Source organism: Protomyctophum bolini, assembly GCF_963924005.1.
Source record: "Protomyctophum bolini genome assembly, chromosome: 22".
In the NCBI taxonomy this organism is placed as follows: domain Eukaryota; kingdom Metazoa; phylum Chordata; class Actinopteri; order Myctophiformes; family Myctophidae; genus Protomyctophum; species Protomyctophum bolini.
The window spans coordinates 8044271-8065944 of NC_137883.1; the positions used below are offsets into that span (position 1 = coordinate 8044271).

The 21674-nt window shown below is 40.3% G+C and overlaps 2 protein-coding genes and 1 long non-coding RNA gene across 3 annotated transcripts in view; 1 reads left to right on the forward strand and 2 right to left on the reverse strand.

Annotated features, from left to right (window-relative positions):
• Nucleotides 1–45: 45 nt before the first annotated feature.
• Nucleotides 46–11961, reverse strand: loxa (lysyl oxidase a). Its single transcript, XM_080756376.1, has 7 exons — nucleotides 10939–11961; nucleotides 10687–10795; nucleotides 5356–5493; nucleotides 2648–2804; nucleotides 2115–2210; nucleotides 1433–1548; nucleotides 46–519 (listed from the first exon to the last, which is right to left on the reverse strand). The coding sequence occupies exons 1-7, from the start codon at nucleotides 11651–11653 to the stop codon at nucleotides 513–515; spliced, it is 1338 nt and encodes a 445-aa protein (XP_080612502.1). The 5' UTR covers nucleotides 11654–11961; the 3' UTR covers nucleotides 46–512.
• On the forward strand, nucleotides 6041–8663 carry LOC308310197. The gene is made up of 2 exons (XR_013963472.1): nucleotides 6041–6279; nucleotides 7638–8663. It is a non-coding gene; the product is annotated as an uncharacterized lncRNA (long non-coding RNA).
• Nucleotides 11787–21674, reverse strand: part of mpx (myeloid-specific peroxidase) — a gene marked incomplete at its 3' end in the record, with an annotated part of 26493 nt that continues 16605 nt past the window's right edge. The window contains exons 28-30 of the mRNA XM_080755507.1: nucleotides 21354–21562; nucleotides 15277–15417; nucleotides 11787–11887 (exon numbers count right to left, since the gene is read on the reverse strand). Of these exons, the coding sequence (XP_080611633.1) occupies nucleotides 11787–11887; nucleotides 15277–15417; nucleotides 21354–21562 (451 nt within the window). The remainder of the gene's footprint in view (nucleotides 11888–15276; nucleotides 15418–21353; nucleotides 21563–21674) is intronic.

Genomic DNA, 21674 nt, shown 5'->3' on the forward strand with positions numbered 1-21674 from the left:
AAACCAGTTCTAGTGATTGATATAGACTGCACATTTTGGGCAAGCTGGTTTTGAGGGTTTTTATTTTGCAGGACTTAACTAGTTTTGCCGTTTTCTCTAATTAGGTATAAGAAATGCAAGCACACATAGTTAAAATGAAATAGAAGCTAATTAAAAGTGAACGAGATAAAACTAAATAAAAGGGTGAAACAATATAAAATATGTACAACAAACAACTATATCAAGCTCACATTTTGTGACCTCAGCCAAAATCCTGGATTGTTTACTCATCATTGTCATTATACTACATTTTAAATAACTTTGAAATCAAATCAGTCAAATGTATTCGTATCGAATTTGCAATTATAACAAAAAATAACCCTCACTGAAATGTACTTTGAATGATTATTTAATGTGTAGCTGAGTACAGAAAAAGTCATTTGGAAAGGAACTAAACATTCACAATCCATACTCGTTTTCTTATGCAGTCCACTGTCTTCACTGCTCCACAGAGTTGCTGTGAAAGAATGTAATCAATACCTGAAAGAATACAAGAATAAATAAATAACACTATCTAAATCAGTATTTATAAAACAAATGCCTGATCATGCCATGAATTAATCCAAAACAGCATGAGGACATTTATAAAATAAAAAAGCCAATCCAAACACACAAACATATTCGTTCCATAAATGAGAAACATTATAAAACTACGGTATATATTAGACGAGAACATAAAATATTGGTGCGTATAGGAGCAGATTTTCCTGTATTAGACAGGTCTTCTACACATGACCCAAACTGCCAAAAATATGGCGAGTAGCAGAAAAGTCTGAGAATAACAGCTTACATAATATTAAAATGTTGAAAATGGCACGCAGTGTAAAAATGTCAACCCACCAGGTCTTTCGCTGATGAAAGACCCTATAGGTCCCATTTGATACGTTATTCAGTCCCTGATGAAGGCATGTGATGTCGTCAAGACATGTCAGGGTATTTAATGTTCAGGAGAGCTATGCAAAACTACAAAGACATTTGTAGTTTGATTTAAATGGAAAGGAAAGACTGCCATATGGTCCTTTACATTATAACCCCACTACCAAAGAGCATCTTTCTTTCATTTTTGTTTTCACCACCGACTATCCCAGCAGTGCACCCTATAGTCTTATGTTTATCAAGTGATTCTCAAACATTTTCATGTCAAGGACACCCATTTTATTTTTTATAGTCGATCAACAAGCTCACAACGCAACACGATGTGACGTGTTGTGAGCTTGTCGATCAGCTATTGTCGAATAGCGGGAAAAAGTAAAATAGGGCTTAATTGTTTAAACTATTCCTCATTTTGATGGGGATGCTCTGGAGGCCTGTCAAGAGGTTACCTGCACCACAATTTGAGAACCCAATGTGCTAAATGTTTTCATTAATTTGAGGACAAAATAGGCATACTTACGGTGACATGTGGCAGCCTGATACATAGGCATAGTTGCCAGTGTAGCGAACATCACAGCGCACTATGTTGTTGCTATAGTCCTGTTCTGGAACCTGATAGCTAGGGTTTACACTGATCTAGAGAAACATAACAGAGGGGAGATCATATCCTCACTGTCAGGTGTCAATATTGAATGTCCAAAATTACAGAAATGTGATAATAATAAAAATAACTTAAAAACTTGTGTTCCAATGGATCCGATGTTTAAATATTTATAAAACCCTCAGACAGACTTAAACACTTTCAACCTGGGCAGCTGTATTATAGGATACTAGAGCGGTGCCCGTTGGGCACTGGCCTACTTGGAAATGCATGCCCCACCACAGTTATGTAAGTTAGTCAAAATGTTTCACAAATATGTTGCATCTCGTACATCGACTATTTTACTTTTGTGTGGCACTGTCATATGACAAAGTATAAAATAAGGTATTCATTTTAAAACAACATTGAAAGAAGAAATATGGAGAACTGAACTGACTATAATATAAGTCAACATTACAACAGAGTAATGTATGGTATAAGCTCTAGTATTGTACTGAGATTCTCAGACATGCAGTAATTGTGTTTCAGGGCTAAAACATTCTTTAATGGGGCTCTTTAACAAAGAAGTGTGCCAGCTATGTCATCTGGTATTCTAACAAACCTTGAGTACATAGTTTCCAGGTTTCACATCTGTGATGTCAATCCACTGGCAGTCAATGTCAGCATTATAGGTATCATAACATCCTGGACTCAGACCCTGTAATTTTTGAAAAACATAATCATAAAACAGCTCATTTTCAAATCACAATGGAAGTATTATTTACAAGACTTTTTAATCGTATATTTTTATCGTTTGTTTTCAATACCATACAACCAAATATTTTGAGCTTAAGGTGGTTAGAATCAGTAAATATCTAACATTAACATTTAGGACTGAGAGTATGTTGTACAACAGCAGTTCTGAAACATGACAAGGACTCGTAGGGCTATTTGGCCACAGATTTTGAAAATAAAAGTTCACGTACATATAGGCTTGTAAATTGGACATTTCAGTTATTCAAAATAACTGAAAAATAAAAAAGGGCTTTAAAGACCCAAGTGGTTAAACTTAAAGAGTAAAGATATTGCTGGGGGACCACCTGGAACTGGAAGCCCAGTGCATTGATTGAGAACCAGTATCACATAGCAGGTCACCTGGGTGTGTGAAGTGCACGCAAATCTCCTGTAGTAGCCATAGTCACAGGAGGTGTCCTCCAGGCAGAAGCTGGCCTTGTGGCCCTCTGCCACTGATCTCTCAGTGGTGGAATCCAGTAGATCATAGTGGCTGAATTCATCCATGCTGTGGTAATGCCTGAGGATCAGCAACACTATGTTTAACACTTACAATATTATTGGGCTCTTACTAAATGTTAATAAATTCAGTATAGGACCCAATAGTTAATATTATAATAGTCTCTGAACCATGTTGTACTTGTACTTTGGTCTTAACTCTTAACCACTTAAGCTCTATTAACCCATTGTTGTTCGATGATGTGGTGCAATAGTAGCTGGTCTACATGCTCACACACAGCTGTTTTTGTTTTTGAAGATTTGGGGGAAGTCTTTGAAGCTTTTCACCTATAATGACAGTGACACCAGAATTGAATAAGAAAAGGCTATACAATCAAATCTAGTAGGGTGTTAATTGAACTCTAAGATTGTTTCGGATCCACTTTTAGTGTGTCTTGAACCTACAGTGTGTCGATCATTAGAGCTGTGCCAGATGTACTCCTTACTTGGGATTAGAAAAGTGGATTGCTTATTTTAGGACATAACTATGTACTGAGGTAGTCTAACTCTCTGATACTGTGGAAGTGAGAAATGTGAGCACTTTCCCATGTGTTCACTAAAGGAAGGTTCACTAGTTTTTCACTTCAGCTGGGTTTCTTTTTATTGCATTTATTTGTGTACTGTATATAAATATTTCAGTGGTTGGGCACACTGTTGCAAAGAAAAGAGGTTGCACAGCAATAGCCACGATGCAATAAACCTTTTTAATTTTAAGTTTACCAACATTTTGACACAATATACTGTAGGTCTTCGGGGTATGGTGTGGGGACACAAAATGGATTTAAGCTGAAATATAATAAGTATTAACCACTTAAGCCCTATAATTGTGACAAGTTGCATGTTGTGAGCTTGTAGATCAGCTATTTTCACATTTTTTTAGGAAAATATATTTTCTTTTTTGTTGTTTTGAAAAATGTCAGCTATAATGACATATCCAAAGGCATGCCAGCTAGGGTGAAAGAGGTTCAGTTTTAAACTATGGTGCATTTCAGCATAATTAATTTATGTTCTGTTTTTTTTATATAGATTTCTATTCCACAATTCCATAACCCATTTGTTCACCCAGTGTCAATTATCTAATGTAGTCCTGAGCTCTACACTTCCGGCCCTCTGCCAACCTGGGGAGAGCAATGGACTGACCTCATGCTTCCTTTGATGCATGAGTAGTCCAAGCCACTTCTTTTCACCTGACAGGTGAGAGTTTCCCCGGTTGGACGCAAGTAGAAGGAACACGTTATTCCAACCAATTCCATGAGGCGCTGGCCAGGGGGAGGCAGTTTAGAGACCAGGATTACTGCATGTTTTTTGTGAGGGTACCTACACTGGGAGAACATACAAGCTCCACACCCCCAGCACCCACAGCGTCCCCAGCGGGAATCAAACCCAGGACCTTCTAGCTGTAAGGTGTGAGGTGACTAATTCGACTAATTCAGTCAATAGTTCAGATTGACAAGAATATGTATCGCTTAGTTATATAGTTGAGTGTTTTTTTGTATTGATCAATTTATTGTAAAACGTATGTATAGAAGATTATATTATAGTATTAGTTTACATTACATTAGACCAAAATGAACTAAGGCCTAGTTCATTTTAAGGCCTACGCAGTAGGCCACTGAGGCCTGTATGCTCAAACCCACAATGCAATATTTTGTTTTCAAGAGTGTTGCTGTGCACAAAGGTCGGCATTACAAATTGAATACAACAAACCCTACCTACCGCTATTGCATTTCTCTCTATTTCCCATTCCAAGTACATTTGTCTATAATTATTTAACACCAGCTCCGCTATTCCAAAGCCCCCTCAGATACATATTTAGACTGTTTTCAGCAATGGTATAATATTTTTTAGGTGGGTAGAGCTGGTCATTTTGAAAGTAGCTCTCAAGTCAGAAAATGTGGACACCCCTGATGTAGAGGTAGGAAAGAGGTAGCCAAATGTTCAATAGTGGCAATATTTCCCTTCAAAGGCCTTGAAGTAATTGCACTATGGCACCCTCTGTTGAAACAATGTTGCCTGAGTCCCAGTTGTGTTAACATACTCTTGTATTAGATTGAAGACATTTTTCCACACGGGTTAAGATCCAAGACTGGCTATGTTTAGGTTATGGCTAGCTGGGGCCTGCTACTGTTGATATATGCTACTGTAGTTCTGGCTGTGATTCTCTATCATTGTTTGGGCTAAAGTTGCAAAGGCTGTCTCCTCAAAGTGTCCAGAAGTTAGTGTATTTAAAGTAGCTTCATAATATGTTTAATATGCCATTAATACATCATTTTGTTTTTTTATTTTGTTTTATTTTATTGCTGTGAATGTGACTGTGATGAGGACAGATATTTTGTCAGCAAGAGCACAGCACTACAAAGGAAAATCCAATATTCAAACTTCAAAGCCAGACCTTTGTCTTTTCCAAGCAGTGCTTGAATGTCTCTATAGACACAGACGCCTGATTATATATATTGTCTTGATGTGTACACCGGTGTCGTGCGCCAAACACAACAACAGATCTACAAGCTCACACAGTGGTATGATGGATTTACAAATCAAACATGGCAGAAAGACTGACGTGTTGCACTCACTGGTGACAGCTGTGCCATTCCCATGAGTAGCGTGGTCTGCTGGGAAGGAAGTCCGCTGTGCCCTGGTTCTTCACCCTCTGCGGGAACCTCAACAACATGCGAGTGTCATAGTCTCTCACCTCCCCTCGGTAGGCTGAACTGAATGAGCAAACAAAACACCATCACAATTATATACACACACGCACGCACGCACGCGCACGCACGCACGCACGCACGCACGCACACACGCACACACGCACACACACACACACACACACACACACACACACACACACACACACACACACACACACACACACACACACATAAAATCACTGTCAGTGAATAATCTCAGTAATATCTTTTCCTGCTAAAAGCCTCCTCCTCTGGGGAGCAGTTTCCCTGAATTAAGGCAGGCTAAGTGCAAATTGTGGTTGTAGAAAGAAAAAAAAAAGTACTGTAGGCTATATGAGACTGTTTGGGTTAGTTTTTAATGAGTTTACCAGTGGTAATGTCTCCCCCCCCCCTTCTCTCTCTCTCTCTCTCTCTCTTTCTCCCCTAGGGAAACTATACAGTGATTACACTTCAACTTCATTCCCTATTCCACCACTCCACCCTTAAGGATTAGTGGCAGGACTCTATAGGTGAATCTCAAACCGGAGCGTGGACACTGGACAGGGTGTATTTTGGCGTGTGTGACGTCACAACGGTGCGCGACAGTACTTCCCAATCCACAGACCACAAAAAGACAGGCGCTGACACTACACAGGGCACCGCACTATTCTCCCCCGTGCGAGCCTGCTTTCAAAGTCCAGCTCGGATGTACCCTGAGCCATGCAGGGTATATCGCCACGGCGCAGCCGTACTGCGCAACCCCATGGATCTTTCCCTTTTCTTCCAGCAGCCAGCAGACAGCCCTCGCAGGGAAAAAAATGTCCGAAACTAGTAAGTTTTATACTCTTTTAAAAGTGTTGTTGTGTCACGGAAGGTAATTGTAATATGTTTTGGGATAGTATTTAGTTGTTTAAGCTATAAAATGTATCATGACAGAGCCAAATAAAGAAAATAAGAAATGTTGTCGTCGGAGATTTTGAAGTAATGCTATCGCGTTAGTCCCTCGGTGCATTTCCCCAACAGGCAGCAAAACTAAACATGCGTTGTTGTCACGACGAATTTTAATATTTTAATATCTTTGGGATAGTATTTAGTTAGTTGTTTATGCTATCAAATGTATTCATGACAGACTGAGCCAAATAAAAAAGATCCACTGGCAGCCATTACTGTTGTGGTTTTTAAGCCCTCTTAAAACTTGTCACACACAGGCCACGGAATTTACTTTCAAGTTATTTTCGCGGAGTATTTAGTTGTTTAAACTTCATATATGTGGTCAATTAATCATTATATTAGATTATAATCAATCATGTCGGAGAATTCGAGGACCGTGTCGTGACTGTCGTCTCGCATTGGGGCGGCCACAGACGAGATGTACCCGTGTGAGAACTACCCTTTTTCGGCGTAGCCCGAAGCAATTCACCGCTGTATGATATGAATGATCCGTTGTAGATATGTACAGCCTACTAGCCTAGGCTACATGCAATTCGTTTCTAATTGTTTTATTTCCCCAAATGTCAAGTGCATTATAAATAACCGCTATTATATTGTTATTATTACTCAGAGATAGATTGTATAAATGGTACAATCTCTTAGTTGAACCCCGTTCCATTTGTACACTCTGATTTTACAATATACATTGGGGTCCCAGAGATAGAAATGCCATTATGGGGGTTCATAGCCTAATTCAGGTCAAACTGGGGGTCCCTTGAAATGAAACTGTTTGAAAATCACTGCTAGATCTGTAAAAACATTTTTATGGGGGGGTCTGTCCCTGGCATATCTTTTCTAATGGGGGTACGCAGGATAATTAGTATCATTTTGGGGGTCCTTGACATGAAAAAGTTTGGGAAGCACTGCTATAGAGGACTAGAAAAGTCCACACCAAAAATAGAAGATATACAAGCTCCCAACACGTTGCAGTGCGACATGTTGTGACTTCTGAGCTTGTAGATTGGCTATTTTCAGTCATTTATTAATTCATGTTATTTTAAGGTGAAAGTGATCAAACTAGCAATAGAATACAACCTGGCAACCTGTTGTAAAGTCATCATTGGACCACAACAGAACATATTACCCAAGCACAAAAGCCTTTTTTTTAACAATAAGGGAATTCTGAGTTGTAGCACTACTGCCATACAAATAACCTGTTAAGCCAGTGGTTCTGAAACCTTCATTTTCCACTGCCTTAGGATCCAAAGACGGGTGAGGAGGTGGCCTGCAGCGGCGGGCCTACAGCAGCACCACCACGTGAGACTGCCATGTCTGGAAGTCTCTGGAGCGGAGCCGGACTGCTGGCCTACAGCACCACCAGGCCTAGCCGAGGCCATACCAGACCATAGTGGTACAGCTGCACTGGGGTCTGGAGCAGGGTCAGGAACACCAGGGCCCAATGTGCAGGCTGGCCCGAAGAAGAGGGGGAGAGTAGTAGTAGTAGTAGTAGTAGTAGTAGTAGTAGTAGTAGTAGTTTACATTTAAATGTAGTAGAGACTCTAGAGAACAGCCAGTTCATCCTCTCTCTGCAATGTGTAATGTTCATGTTCAGTGCAATCTATTTTCAGTTCAGTGCAATCTATTTGTTTGTGTTTAATGTTCAATGAATGTACTTTTTATTTATGTATTTGTGTTAATTTTCTACTGGAATGACTTGATTTTGACGTTATTTTTTACATGATTGAGTCTGAGATACGGTATCCTTGTTCAATGTTCATTCATTTTTATACTGAAGACAAAATAACAATAAATACATTTTGTATTTACAAAGTTGAATTGAACTATTTACATACCGGTACTCATACAATATGCACCGAAAGGGAAATTCTTGGCCGAAACTGCAGTGAATACCGAATATAGGAAACAGTTGGCCCCCCGAAAACCGAATATCCGAATATGATTAATATTATATATATTTTTTCCTACCATTGCTGTCATGGCCGTACCTTAAAGCTATCTGATTTATGGCAAAATAAATGGGTATGGCGAAACAACTTAAACACACAAACACATTAATCATGTTACCCAGATTGCCTTTTTTCACCTTAGAAATATTGCACGAATCAGAGCCTATTTGTCTTTGGACGATGCGAAAACGCTAATCCACGCCTTTGTTTTTTCTCTGCTTGATTTATACTGCAATGCACTTCTTTCAGGACTGCCTAAGAAAACAACTGACAGATTACAACTTGTCCAAAATGCAGCAGCCAGAGTTTTAACTAGAACTAAGATGAGAGAACATTTTACTCCAGTTTTGGCTTCACATGCACTGGCTTCCACTGGTTGTTTTTAGGATTGATTTTAAAATTATTTTACTTGTGTATAAAGCTCTCAATGGTCTCGCACCTTCCTACCTACATGACTGCCTTCCTAAATATGTCCCAAACCGCCCCCCTAAGGTCTTCCACTGCTGGCCTGCTCGCTTTGCCTAAAAAAAATGGCAACTAAAAAATACGGGGAAGCAGCTTTTTGCTTCTACGGGCCGTCGGCATGGAACTGTACTGTACCTTCGACAGGCAGCCTCTGTAGACATTTTTAAAGCACAGCTCAAGACCCACTTCTACAACATTGCTTTTAATTGATCTTTTATTTTTTGTTATTCATGTCCTCACTGTATTGCATTGCATTACTACTTGTTTTTTAATGTCGTTGCCTTGCTTTTCTTCTTTTTTTCTCCATTGCTCTGTAAAGCACTTTGAGCTGCATTTCATGTCATGAAAGGTGCTATACAAATACAGTTTTATTATTATTAAATAATCACTAGGGTCCATAAAACATTTCAGCTCTTTTGAATGCATTAATTGCATACACTATTCAGTGATATATTTTCTGCCTAAATTAAATAACTGAGTGACAGCATTTGTAAGATTTGTGTTAGATTACACAGTAAAATAATATTGTGATAAATGTAGCCTATCCATTTGGAGCTGAGAGTTGGCCTGGTTTAACCTTTTCATTCATGTAAATGCAAATGTGATTAACTGATTAAGAGTAGCATTCTGATTAATGAATTTCTCTCAGTTGAATTAACAGTTTATACTCACTTTACAGTAGGCTATATAGGCCTATATGTGGTTGTTTTAAATGTAAAAGTAGACCTATATTGTCAAAGTTAAATGTCATTATAGCAATAAACTTAGCCTATATGAAAACGCACTAGCTGTTAGCTGGCTGTAAAGGTATAGGCATACACAAATTAACCATGAACTTACTTAGAAGATCTACAAGCTCATAGCGTAGATCAGTGATTGATCGGTGCCTGCTAATACAAATCAAACAGCAGATGCGACAATAGTCTGTATTCTATCCAAATGTAAAAACATTTATCATTAAGTGAATAGGCTATATATATATATATATATATATGCAGGTTACAGGTAGCCTATATCCTTCCTTTCAGCAACTCTTTGCACGGAATCAGGACTCAGGTTAAATCAGATTCGACCATAGACTAGACGTAATAATAATAACAATAATATAATAGCTGTTATTTATAATGCACTTGACATTTGGGGAAATAAAACAATTGGAAACGAATTGCATGTAGGCTGTAAATATCCACAATAGACGGGCATGGGTCATAATTTCGTTCCGTAGGAGAAACAGGGGAAATTGCTTCGGCCTATGCCGACAAAGGAGAGGTAAACACGGGTACATCTCTCTGCTGGCAGCCCCCAAGGCGAGACAACACGGTTCTCGGATTCTCCGACATCGTTGTTTGATATTTTTAAATAGGATCTTTTATGATTAATTGACCACACATATGAAGTTTAAACAACTAAATACTACCCAAAAATAACTTGAAAGTAAATTCCGTGGGCTAAAAAAGTAGTTTCTAGACCTTTTAAAAACATTGCAGTCAGTGCGGACAAAACAGTAATGGCTGCCAGTCGAGAAATCTGAGCTCCGCTTGGCTCCGCCCAGCTCCACTCGGCTCCGCCCAGCTCAGTGTCCCAAACGACAGTGTACACTATAACGTGTACCAGTGTGCCACCTACGCAGTGTAGAACCCCGTTAGTGCCAGTGCAGTCACCACCCTATTCTACCTAGTATCTACCTAGTAAGTGTGTGCACCGGCAATTGAGATCCACCTTATTACTTTACTCCCCTGCATGATGGTACCACAAGGGCTGCCCTGGGCCGCAGACACTCCAGGTGCTTGTTATGGTCCACTGAGTCACGCTGGGCCTTGACAGTCATGCAGCAAACCCACTTCTACTCTCCCGTGTAGCTTTGACGATAGCCTACCTTGACAAACAGTTTTCTTCAGCTGCACATCTGAGATTGTACATTGGAACCCTCTGAACATACACAGAGGACTGAATGTAGTATGCGTCTGGTACTAGATCAGGCAGTCCTATTAAAAGAAAAAAATAATTTGAAATAGAAAAATGTTGTATAACTTCTTATTTTTTTCCTCCAGATAAATCAGAGTAATAACTTTTAGGTCAACTGCAGGCTTTACTACTTAAAAAAAACACTTCACATTAATTGTCTTACCATACTGATGATATCTTGTGCCATATCCGGGTCTGGATCTGGGCCTCGGTCTCTCATATGCGTCATGGTAATTGTAATAGGGATTGTCTCTATCTGTAGACTTGTAAGGGTCATAAGGGTCATCACCAACCATCATGTCTTCTCTTCCTCTCGGTGGTGGTGGTGGCGATGATGGGCTAACACTGGGTTTATCCAGCGTGTCATTCTTTGTGTTATTGGCCTTTGGGTGGTGGGCATTCTGATGGCGGTACTGGTGCTGGTGCTGGTGCTGGTCATCATGCCCTCTCAAACGTCTTTGAACCTGAGGTGGGAGCCAGCGCAGACCGTCGGCGCGCCCTCCGGAGGAGTCGGACACTGCAGCCTGCGCAGTTGTTTCAGCAGCAGGCGGTACCTGGCTGGAGGATTCCGGCTGTTTTCTCGCCGCCCCAGCAGTCACGTCTCCATCGCGAATGATGGTGACAGCAGGTCTCGCTTGCACTTGCTCCTTGGATGCACCCCTTTGCCTCGGTGGCTGGTACTCGGAACCATGACTTAATATACTAAAGATCTTGCCGTTGTGTGACCATTGTAGCGTCTGCCGAAGAGCCGTCCTTCGGTTATTATGCCCTAGCCTTGCTTCTTGATTCCCCTGAGAATTAACAGCCTGCGGTATGAAAGCAAATAAATAGACGCATGCATATGCGTAAAGTGGCGTGCCAAAAACGCGTAATCCCATGACGAATCCAACTGGAAGGGATTTTGTCTGTGTTCAAACAAGAACTTCGAATAATTGGAACATCAAAATCCCTTTAATTTAAAATGTATTCATTTCTAAAGCATGTGCAAACAATAGAAAAGCACAGCTGGACTCATACCTCTCCGCGTAAACTCATATCGTTCTGTTCCTGAATCTTGGGCTTGCAGATGCGGGCCAAGTGAGATGGGGAGGAGGAGTTCCCAGTCCTGCTGGCTGCTCACATAACGAGTGGATGGCCTATACGGGAGGACTGACCGTTCGAGAACTTGTTTGATAAGTAGACGCTTCCCAGAGCACGCGCAAAGCAGTTTTGGTCGTGTTACAACTTGCAATGAATGGTGATATAATAAATGTGCTGTAAAAACTCCCCACCCCCCCCCCCCTCCTTTTTTCCACTATCCCCAAGAAAAACAGATGCACGTGTCTGGATAGACAACAAGACATTTAATTAGCAATGTCACGTGGTTGTGAAAGCATCCACAATTTATATAGCTAATTCCCATAAGTCCTTTCCTTTTCTTAATATTCGACATTTATAAACACATGTCATGATAAATGGCACTCACACTGACTGTTGAATGAACTCTTGCCTAAGTGCAGCGCACAGTGCCAAGAGGCTCTCCGCACATCAACCTTCTCATAGGCGGAGCTCAACAACCTAAACAGAATGGTAGTATAATGGCTCTGCAACATGTTATTTTTCTGGGAAACCATGAAACATTTTCCCCCTGCCTTAACCCTCTCCTCTCCTTTGGCTCCTTTCTGAAAACGTGGAGTGTATGTATAGGCCTAGCCCACTCATCATGTAGCCCGCAGGGGACGGGGTGCCCACACTTTTTAGACTTGCGAGCTCAACAAGCTCGCGGCTCAACAAGATCTACCCATCAAAAAAATGATTGATCTCATTTCTGAAAATACTTTAAAAAGGTACCCGAGGGGGCTTTGGAATAGCGGTGCTGGTGTTACATAAGACAAACGCACTTGGAATGGGAAATGGCCAGGGGGGGGGGGGGGGGTGGAATTGGAAGGGTTTTCTTGTGTGTGCGAAACACTCTTGAAAACAAAGTATTGCATTGTGGGTTTGAGCTGACAGGCCATTTTTTATGTTAATCAATTTTTATATCATGGGAAGTCATGTGATCTATACCTGCACAGCCTTTGTGATCTCCATTTTGCCAATAATACACAGTCATTAAAGCTATATCCTGACATATGAAGGTTGCAAGCTGGCCACAATGACCCCAAAGTCCTTGAAACATTTGAAGCTTGTGTTGTATCCCAATAAACTTTATTGGGATACTGGTGTTAACAGCATGCCAGTATTCCTTTATTGAATAAAGGAATACTGGCATGCTGTTAACACCAGAGGCATAATTGGGGAAGTTAATCAGAGGTTTTCAATTCCCTCTGTCTAGCAAACCAGGAAAGCCTTCTAGAATCGCCATGCATGACCACATTATGGCTGCTATACTTTACCACTATAGTCACACACGCCTATATGGGACTTTTTTTCTTTTGTTTTATTATTTAATTATTATTCGTTTATTATTAATTTATACAAAGCTGCATTTTGGGCAGTATTAGTTGTCACATCTGCAATGTATGATGTATGAATGTATGAAGAAAGTGTGTGAATAAGCCATATTAGCATGCAACTGTTCTTTCTTGGTTGTATAATGTAATATATACCAGTGGTTCCCAAAGTGGGGACCTGGGTGTTCCAGGGGGTCCCCGCAGCTAAATCATAGTTTGGAACCAAATGGACCCTTATGGGTCTGTAACTCTGAGAGTGTACAAATGGAACGGGTCCGTTTGGTTCCATTTGTACACTCTCAGAGTTAAATTGATTTTACAATATAAATTGGGGTCTCAGAGATAGCAATGCCATTAAATGGGGATCCGTAGATTAATGCATGTCAAACTGGGCGTCTTTGAAATGACACTGAGAATCTCTGCAGAGCCATAAAAATCTTCTCTTATGGGGGGTCCCTGGCATATCTTTTCAAATGGGGGTCCGCGGGATAATTAGTGTAAATTTGGGGGTCCTTTACATGAAACAGTTTGGGAACCACTGGCCTATATTAATGTTAAAAGATTGAGTGCTGTGATGTTTGTATACATTTTCTGTTTTGTAAGTGTGTGGAGTTTACAGAGCCTCCTGAATTAAGATGCCTGCTGTCCGGTATCATGTGCTGTGAAGAGTTTTGAAGGTGGAGTTGGAGATCTATCATTGTGGAGATCAATCAATCTAGAGCCCATGGTCGAGTCATCATTGTGATGTCAGAACATCATTGTGATGTCAGAACATCATTGTGAACAGGCCTATGGAGATCTATAGGGGTTTGATGAGGTCAGATCAACATATATTGAAAGAATTCTGTACTGGCCATATATGGAGCGTGTCTTGAGTGTACAGGGTTTGATGAGGTCAGATCAACATAATGGAATTAATTCTGTATTGGCCATGCATATATGGAGCGTGTCACTCACAAGGCATTACTGATGGAACTCATAGTAAACTGCAATCACGCGGCTCTCCATCTTTAAAATAGGCTAATGGGAGGGTATTTGGGCTGTCCGTAGCCGCATCACATGACTCAGACATAACCTATAAGCAAACCTTGATACGCCCATATATAGGCATGTCACTATGACATACCCATACCCATAAACAAACCCATCACAACAAACACACAAATCAACTGTGGGCAGTGTTTGACAAATTATTGTAAAATATACGTAATAAGTTAATAATATGAAATTATATTTAAACAATTGTTTTTATTTAATGTCTTTTGATTAGAGAAAATGGACAAAAAGGGAAACAAATAGCATTGTGCACGACAACACGCACACACATGCACAACCCAAGACTTCAGCACCATGGACAGCGATCATGTCATTTTGGAACCCAATAAGCAATTGGACACACATGACATGTGATGGGCCCGCCCGTCACGCCAGGGGCCTGCACAGTGCTGACATCAAATAAAGGTTGATGTGCACGTGTAGTCTATACTCATGGAGTATAGCCTCCCCCCAGCCCCCCTGAAGCTCCGCCCCGGCCTCTTAGCCAGGGTTTGAATGCACACTGCCCATTGGCTACCTGAATCTATGATACAGATCAGGAAATGAGTTGAAATGTTAGCGTGCGTTGCAGTTAAAGGTTTCATGACATTTTTATGACCTCACTTACACCCAAAAAACCTGAACATTGAACATTCAGTGGATTTTCTGTGGTCTGGAGTTTTCTCTGGGGTTTGGAAGCCTTTTGAGCTGCAATGAAAACAGGCAAAAACTGTGAAAACAGTGACATCAACTGGCAAATCCCATTGACATATACTGTATGGGATTTGCAGGCTGTTGACATCACAAACAGCAGGAAAATCAGAGCACTTGTTTGAGCCAGAAAACCCCAGATCACAGAAATGTTAAAAGTCCAGGTGTTTTGGGTGCAATTGAGCTCAGAAAACTGTAGAAAAAATACAAAAACTCCTTTTTATATGTCACAATCCCTTTAACTATATACAGTTACAGTAGTAGTACAGTGGTGGTGACATTGTATCTCTGCAATGCCACTGACACACCAGGCACGCCTATACTCTCAACATGGGAGCCCCTCAGGGCTGTGTGCTGAGCCCTCTCAGTGTGAGCCCTCTCAGCGTGGCCATGCACAGCTCCTATACCGTCGGCATCAAGTTTAGTCTGACGACGCAGTCGTCTGATCGTCAGCGATGACGAGACTGCAGGTGACAGGAACAAGTTCAGATCACTGGCAGTCTGGCACAATGGTGTCATGAGAACAACTTCTCACTTAACGCGAAGAAGACCAAGGTGCTGATCGTCGACAGGAATCAAACCCGGGAATCAAACCCGGGACTTGCTGCCAGGCATAATGAATAGCATTTTTATATCGCTTTTCCAAGTGTTCAAAGCGAACAGTCGACACCAGCATCCTCACTTCCCACATTCACACATCAATGGTGGCAAGCTCACACCGACCGACTCATTGGAGGCAATGTAGGGTTCAGTGTCTTGCCCAAGGACACTTCGACATGTGGTAAGGAGGAGCCGGGATTAGAACCGCCGACCCAGGGATCAGAGCCGATGGTACACGCTTGTCACGGTTCGCAGTGAAGGACTGAACCCAAGTGCAGAGCCAAACGCAGAATAGTCTTAAAGTAACTTATTTTTTAAAGCAGAGAAGCATACAGCCAAAGTAAAGTCAATGCAAAAGGTAAATCCAAAAAAGGCAAAAATGCTAAATCACAGAAGTCCAAAAATGCAATACTTTCAAAGCATAACTGCATAAACCATAAGTCCAAAAGTTACACAAAGCACATGCAATCAAAGATACCTTTTAGGAGACCAAAAATAGCAACCAGAAGTCCAAGGAAGATAACTGGAACAACAATGTATGTCCTGACAGTGTGTTTGTGTAATGAGTCCAGTTTTATAGGGAGCAGGGTGATTGCAGAAGTGTTCTCAGGTGTGGAATGGGCATGGCACTGTTGGGCTGAAGAGGGGGTGGAAATAGGTGTGTGACAGGGACTGACAGGTGGAATGAAGAGTGGGAGTGGCTGATGTGTAGACTAGACATGGTCTGTAGAGCGACAGACCATGACAACGCTTAGCTTTTGGCACCCCAGAGACCGTGACATTCTGCCACATTGTTATTTATTTTGAGCATGCACCTTATGTATATTTCATATTGTTCTGTTCTCTAATTATCTTACTTTTTTTTCTTCATTTCTTTCTATATTCTTCATTTTGCAACTGCAAAACATTGGGAGCTTTTATATGGAAAATAATTTTACCCATGCACACCTGTAAATATTTGTGACAATAAACTTGAAGTTGATGTTTCTCCTTAAAAACCAATAGACTATGCCATTCATTCAATATTAAGTAATCAATGTACATCCCAAAATGCAGAAACAGATTGCACAGTAATCAATACTGGAAGCTTGAAAAATAAATGTACTTTCCTAAAATGTTGTCTTCATCACCACATAGTCAACAGTTTTTCTATTTATTTACTATTTACTTTTACCGAAACATTTATTTTTCTTTCTACTGTTCATTAAAGAAAAGAGCCTACTGTATTACTATTAGATGTTTCCAACTGTCTCAAATGATAACCCTCTCTTTCCACAAGAAAATAGAAAAAATATACTGCAAAATCCTGCGTATTAATTTAATTAAGTGTACACATGGATCCACTGAGGATTGTACTGTATATATCCAATGCAAATTGACTATGTAGGCAATTGACTTTTGGCCATGATTTGATTGTGTGTTGGCTTTGAGCATGGATTGGGTCATACTTTTGTGGTTCCTCATACCACTGGCTCCTCAAGAGAGTGAAAGTATGTGAAGGCTACGTGTTCCATGGGTTATTTCCACTCCCTTCCATGGAAGGCCCGCCAGCCAGACAGAACCAGCTGTACTGGGTCACTGTTATTTTTTGCTCATAACTCATTGAAGTTGCTCCATGCAGACTCTATCCTCTGCAGTGAGAGTAGTACAGTCAGTGTTCCCTCAGACAGCGAGTGAAGCCACATCTGCAAGCTATTAACCCAGTTCCTTTGTCCACGTTGCTGGAATTCTCTCGCACTTCTGATCCTGGGCATATTGTCCTATGAGAATTTAAATGTATCCACTTTTGAATTGTAAAATGTGTTTTTCTTTTTTGAGACAACGCCCTCTGACAAAAATACTTCCTTCAGGAAAGGGGAAAAAATAAGAGCTAGGCATTTTCTTGCGAGTCCCCTTCCACTGTGCATGGTGCTAAATGTACTGTAAAATCAACACCATTTTTCGGTTCATCACAAACTCAACATATGGCCAGTAAATACCGACCTATAGCCACCCTGAGACACGAAACAGCAGCCGACTTCTGAAGCTTAGAAAATATTAAGCTTAGTTATTCAACAGTTTGGTCTTAAATAACTTTACATTCTGATAGTTATCATTGCTTTAGTGTTTGTTTGTTTGTTTGCAGTAACAGGAGTTTCCATGTCTCTCCAGCTCTTTAGTCAAAGAAAAAGAAAGTGCATTTTTTACGTCAGGATGCCAATTGTATCTAATCAGGAGAGAGAACTCCTATGCAGGATACACAAATGACATTGGAATGAATGACACAAACAAATGAGCAGACACATTTAGAAATGGAGCACTATAAAACGTAAGCGGATAACCTATGCCATTAAACACCTATTTCAAACTATTTATTTCATAATTACAAAAACACTCTCAGTGAGAAAATAATTTCCATTTCCATTTCTTGAAATGTTTTGCACAGTCATGTTTTTTTCCCCCTAACACCTCTATATGTTTAGCAGCATGATATCACCAACTTAAAAAAGGACCACACACACTCACATGCACGCACGCAGGCCATGCGCACATGCACACGCACATGCACACACACACACACACACACACACACCCCCACACACACACACACACACACACACACACACACACACACACACACACACACACACACACACACACACACACACAATCCTTCAACTCTAAGAACCAGTGTGTGTAAAGTACATTTACTTAAGTACTGTATTTACTTTAGTATTTAAATATTGTACTTTTACTCCACTACATTTATTTTAAAACTTTAGTTACAGATTTTCATTATTATTGTAGATCTGATATTTTCAAAAGATAATTATACATTTGAAAACTTGAAATGGGACATTCTGCACAATGAGTAGCCTACTTTTACTTTTGGTACTTTAAGTACATTATGTATTTCTACATTGCATTATTGATAGTTTTACTAAGTAAAACACGTGAGTACTTTTTCCACCACTGCTAAGAACTGAGTACACCTGCCTTTTGGCCCTCACTAGCATTTTCCTGCTAATCCCCGCTACAATTTAACTGCAATTAAGACACAATCACTGTTTACTAATGGCGAATTCCTTATTCTCTAACACACACACACACACACACACACACACACACACACACACACACACACACACACACACACACACACACACACACACACACACACACACACACACACACACACACACACACACACATTTAAGATATGTATGCTTTCAACAGGGCTCTCAAAACTCTGACACAGACAGACAGTTTTTTCCCTCTTTCATAAATGGTAGGTTTCCATTACTTCTGGAGTGAAGCTTCAACACCCCCCCCCCCCCCCCCCCCCAAAGCACGCACACACACACACACACACACACACACACACACACACACACACACACACACACACACACACACACACACACACACACACACACACAAATCTTGGTCTATCGTGGTAGACGTGGCACTCTGCACGCGGGTAGACTCAGCAACCAGGAGGAGGAGCCCTTCACTCAGACCATATAGGGTCTCACACTCACTAAATATCACTCTTCATCTCACTGGGCATGGTTCTAATTTGGGGTATCCCTAAAATCCTTATCTGGCTGGACAAAAAAAGAAACAAGTGGGGTATTTTTTTTGTAATTTAGTTTGTCTGAGCTCATGAAATATCACAGTCACAGACACTGACGTGAAGACATGGTCCACACTCACACATGGATAGGTTATTTGGTTTCATTCACAGAATACACAAACGTGAGTCCTGTCCGTCCCTTCTCTTACTTCTCTGGATTCTTCTCTTAACCCCATTCTGGACGGGAGCCCCCTTTGGTGTTTTAAGGCAAGCATTATGTTATACGTTTTTTTTAAAGAAAACTATCAGGATTTGTAGAATCGGCCTCAGTCCAAAAAGGGAACTTACTAGACTACGTCAACTCAACACACAATCAACAGTGTGAAGGGTTTGCCCCCCATCATGTAGTGATACATTCTTTTCTCACATTAATCAACCTACTTATTGTGCATAGATATTGGATAATGAAATGTAAGAGAAGCGGAACATTTCACAATCAAATAAATAAACGTACAATACAAAATCTGGCCATAAAGAATTGTAGACTTCTCCTCATGAGATTACTGAAGGCATATAGGTAGGCTACATCATCACTGTGAGGTCATTACAGTAAATTAAATATCATGAAATGTATTTGACACAGAACTGCATCTACAGGATTTTTTATTATTTGTTAAGCACTTATGCCCTATTACGGCATGTCGTATACTTCAAAACTATACTCCACAATGCAAAGCACATCGTGACAAATCAGTTGGATGCATCCTGGAATTAGAATATCGTGTGGAAAAATATTTTCACCTGAGGGTGGCACTAGAGCAGGGGTTTTCAAAGCAATTTTGAGTTGTTCAAACCAAATAAACAGAATTGGGGTGACTTTGAGTATGTGATCATATACTGTAACTATCGCCACACATAGTTCAATAAGAAATGCAAGTTTGATGAATCAAGTATAAGGTGAATGGGCTAAGAATTTGAGTGCCAAGAGAACAAGGAATCAAGATAAGTAAGTAAAATACTATCTACAATGTATAGTCAATGAGCAGGAAGTTTATGGTGCAGTTATTGTGCACAGTTTAACCATGTGACACATTTGGTAGGGGATACAGATGAACAGAAAGTTCATAAACCTTTGCTTAGTTTCACATTTTTAATGTTGAATGCACAATAAAAACAGATTTTGAGGATTACGGTAAAAAAAAAGCAAGAAAAAAAGCAATAGTCATGCATAAGGTACAATATTTGTTCGCAATTGCAATATATGCTCTTATAATACTGGTAAAAATCCATAATGAAATTACACATATTTTTTTACATAATATAAAAGCCGATATGGCAACTATGTTGACAATACTGTTTCGATAATGAAGTTATAGATAATCAAATGTCTTTTCAATCATGTTCTAGAGTCTAGACCTTTAGACTATGCAATCATCGTAAATAAATACTTCAATCAACCAACCAAGACAGGTAGAAGATGCTGGTCCAATGGGCCTCTACGGATACTCTTCATATTACTACTGCAACACTATTGTGAGACGACCTGTGGGATCTAGGGAGAAGCATAGACGAAAAGTCACTCTCACAGAAAGATAATAAGCTCACAACGAGCCGTGACACGATGTATCCGAAGCTTGTAGATTCACTATTTTGGGACGCGACAGAATTGTTTGGTTTATATCAGTTGATTACCTCATTGTCCTAAAGCTCCTGGTCATCCAGTCCACTAAACTGGTTCTCTTGGTCCATTGGGTCCACCTCGTTGGCTTGTTCGTCTTCATTCAATGCATCTGTTTCATTCTTAATATTAAAGAGAGAAATTGGATATTTAGCTTATATTTTGTCTCACAATTGAGCTGGTTGAATTTCTTTGAGACTGGTGCTGATCAAATACAAGATTGGGTGAAATTGTTAGTAATAGTATTAACCATATTGATCAAGTGGTTGTCAAGACATTGCACCAAATAGCACTCTACAATCAAACAAAAATAGAGTCTGACCTCGTTTCCTTGGACTTCATCATCATTTTCTCCTTGGCCTGCAACACCAACATATTTTATTAAAACCATAATTGCAGCTATATTCAGAGGAAACGGAACAGAAATAATTGCATTCACATGTGCTTGTACACAAGATGTAACAATATTTGAATGTTGAATCTTGAATATAGAATAATACACATTATTGAACATGAATTATAACCAACAAAATGTTACAGAACAGTAGATCAATCCCCTCGTTCACCTGAGCGACGTGTCTTCCATAACCGCAAATTCAACTCTGGGATGGTATTGCAGTTGACCAGCCTATTGGTGGTGGTTGTTGACACAGTGAAGACATCTCGAGGGATAGTGCGGATTCCAGTGTTGTCACAGATGATCCTGGCCAGGGAGACGCGTTGCAGGTCATTTCTCTGTGCAGCGGTGAAGACCCCTGGAGCCTCATACCAAAATCTGGGAAAATACACACGCGCACACACAAACGTTTAGAGTGTGTGTGAGTGTGAGTGTGAGTGTGAGTGTGAGTGTGTGTGTGTGTGTGTGTGTGTGTGTGTGTGATATATCA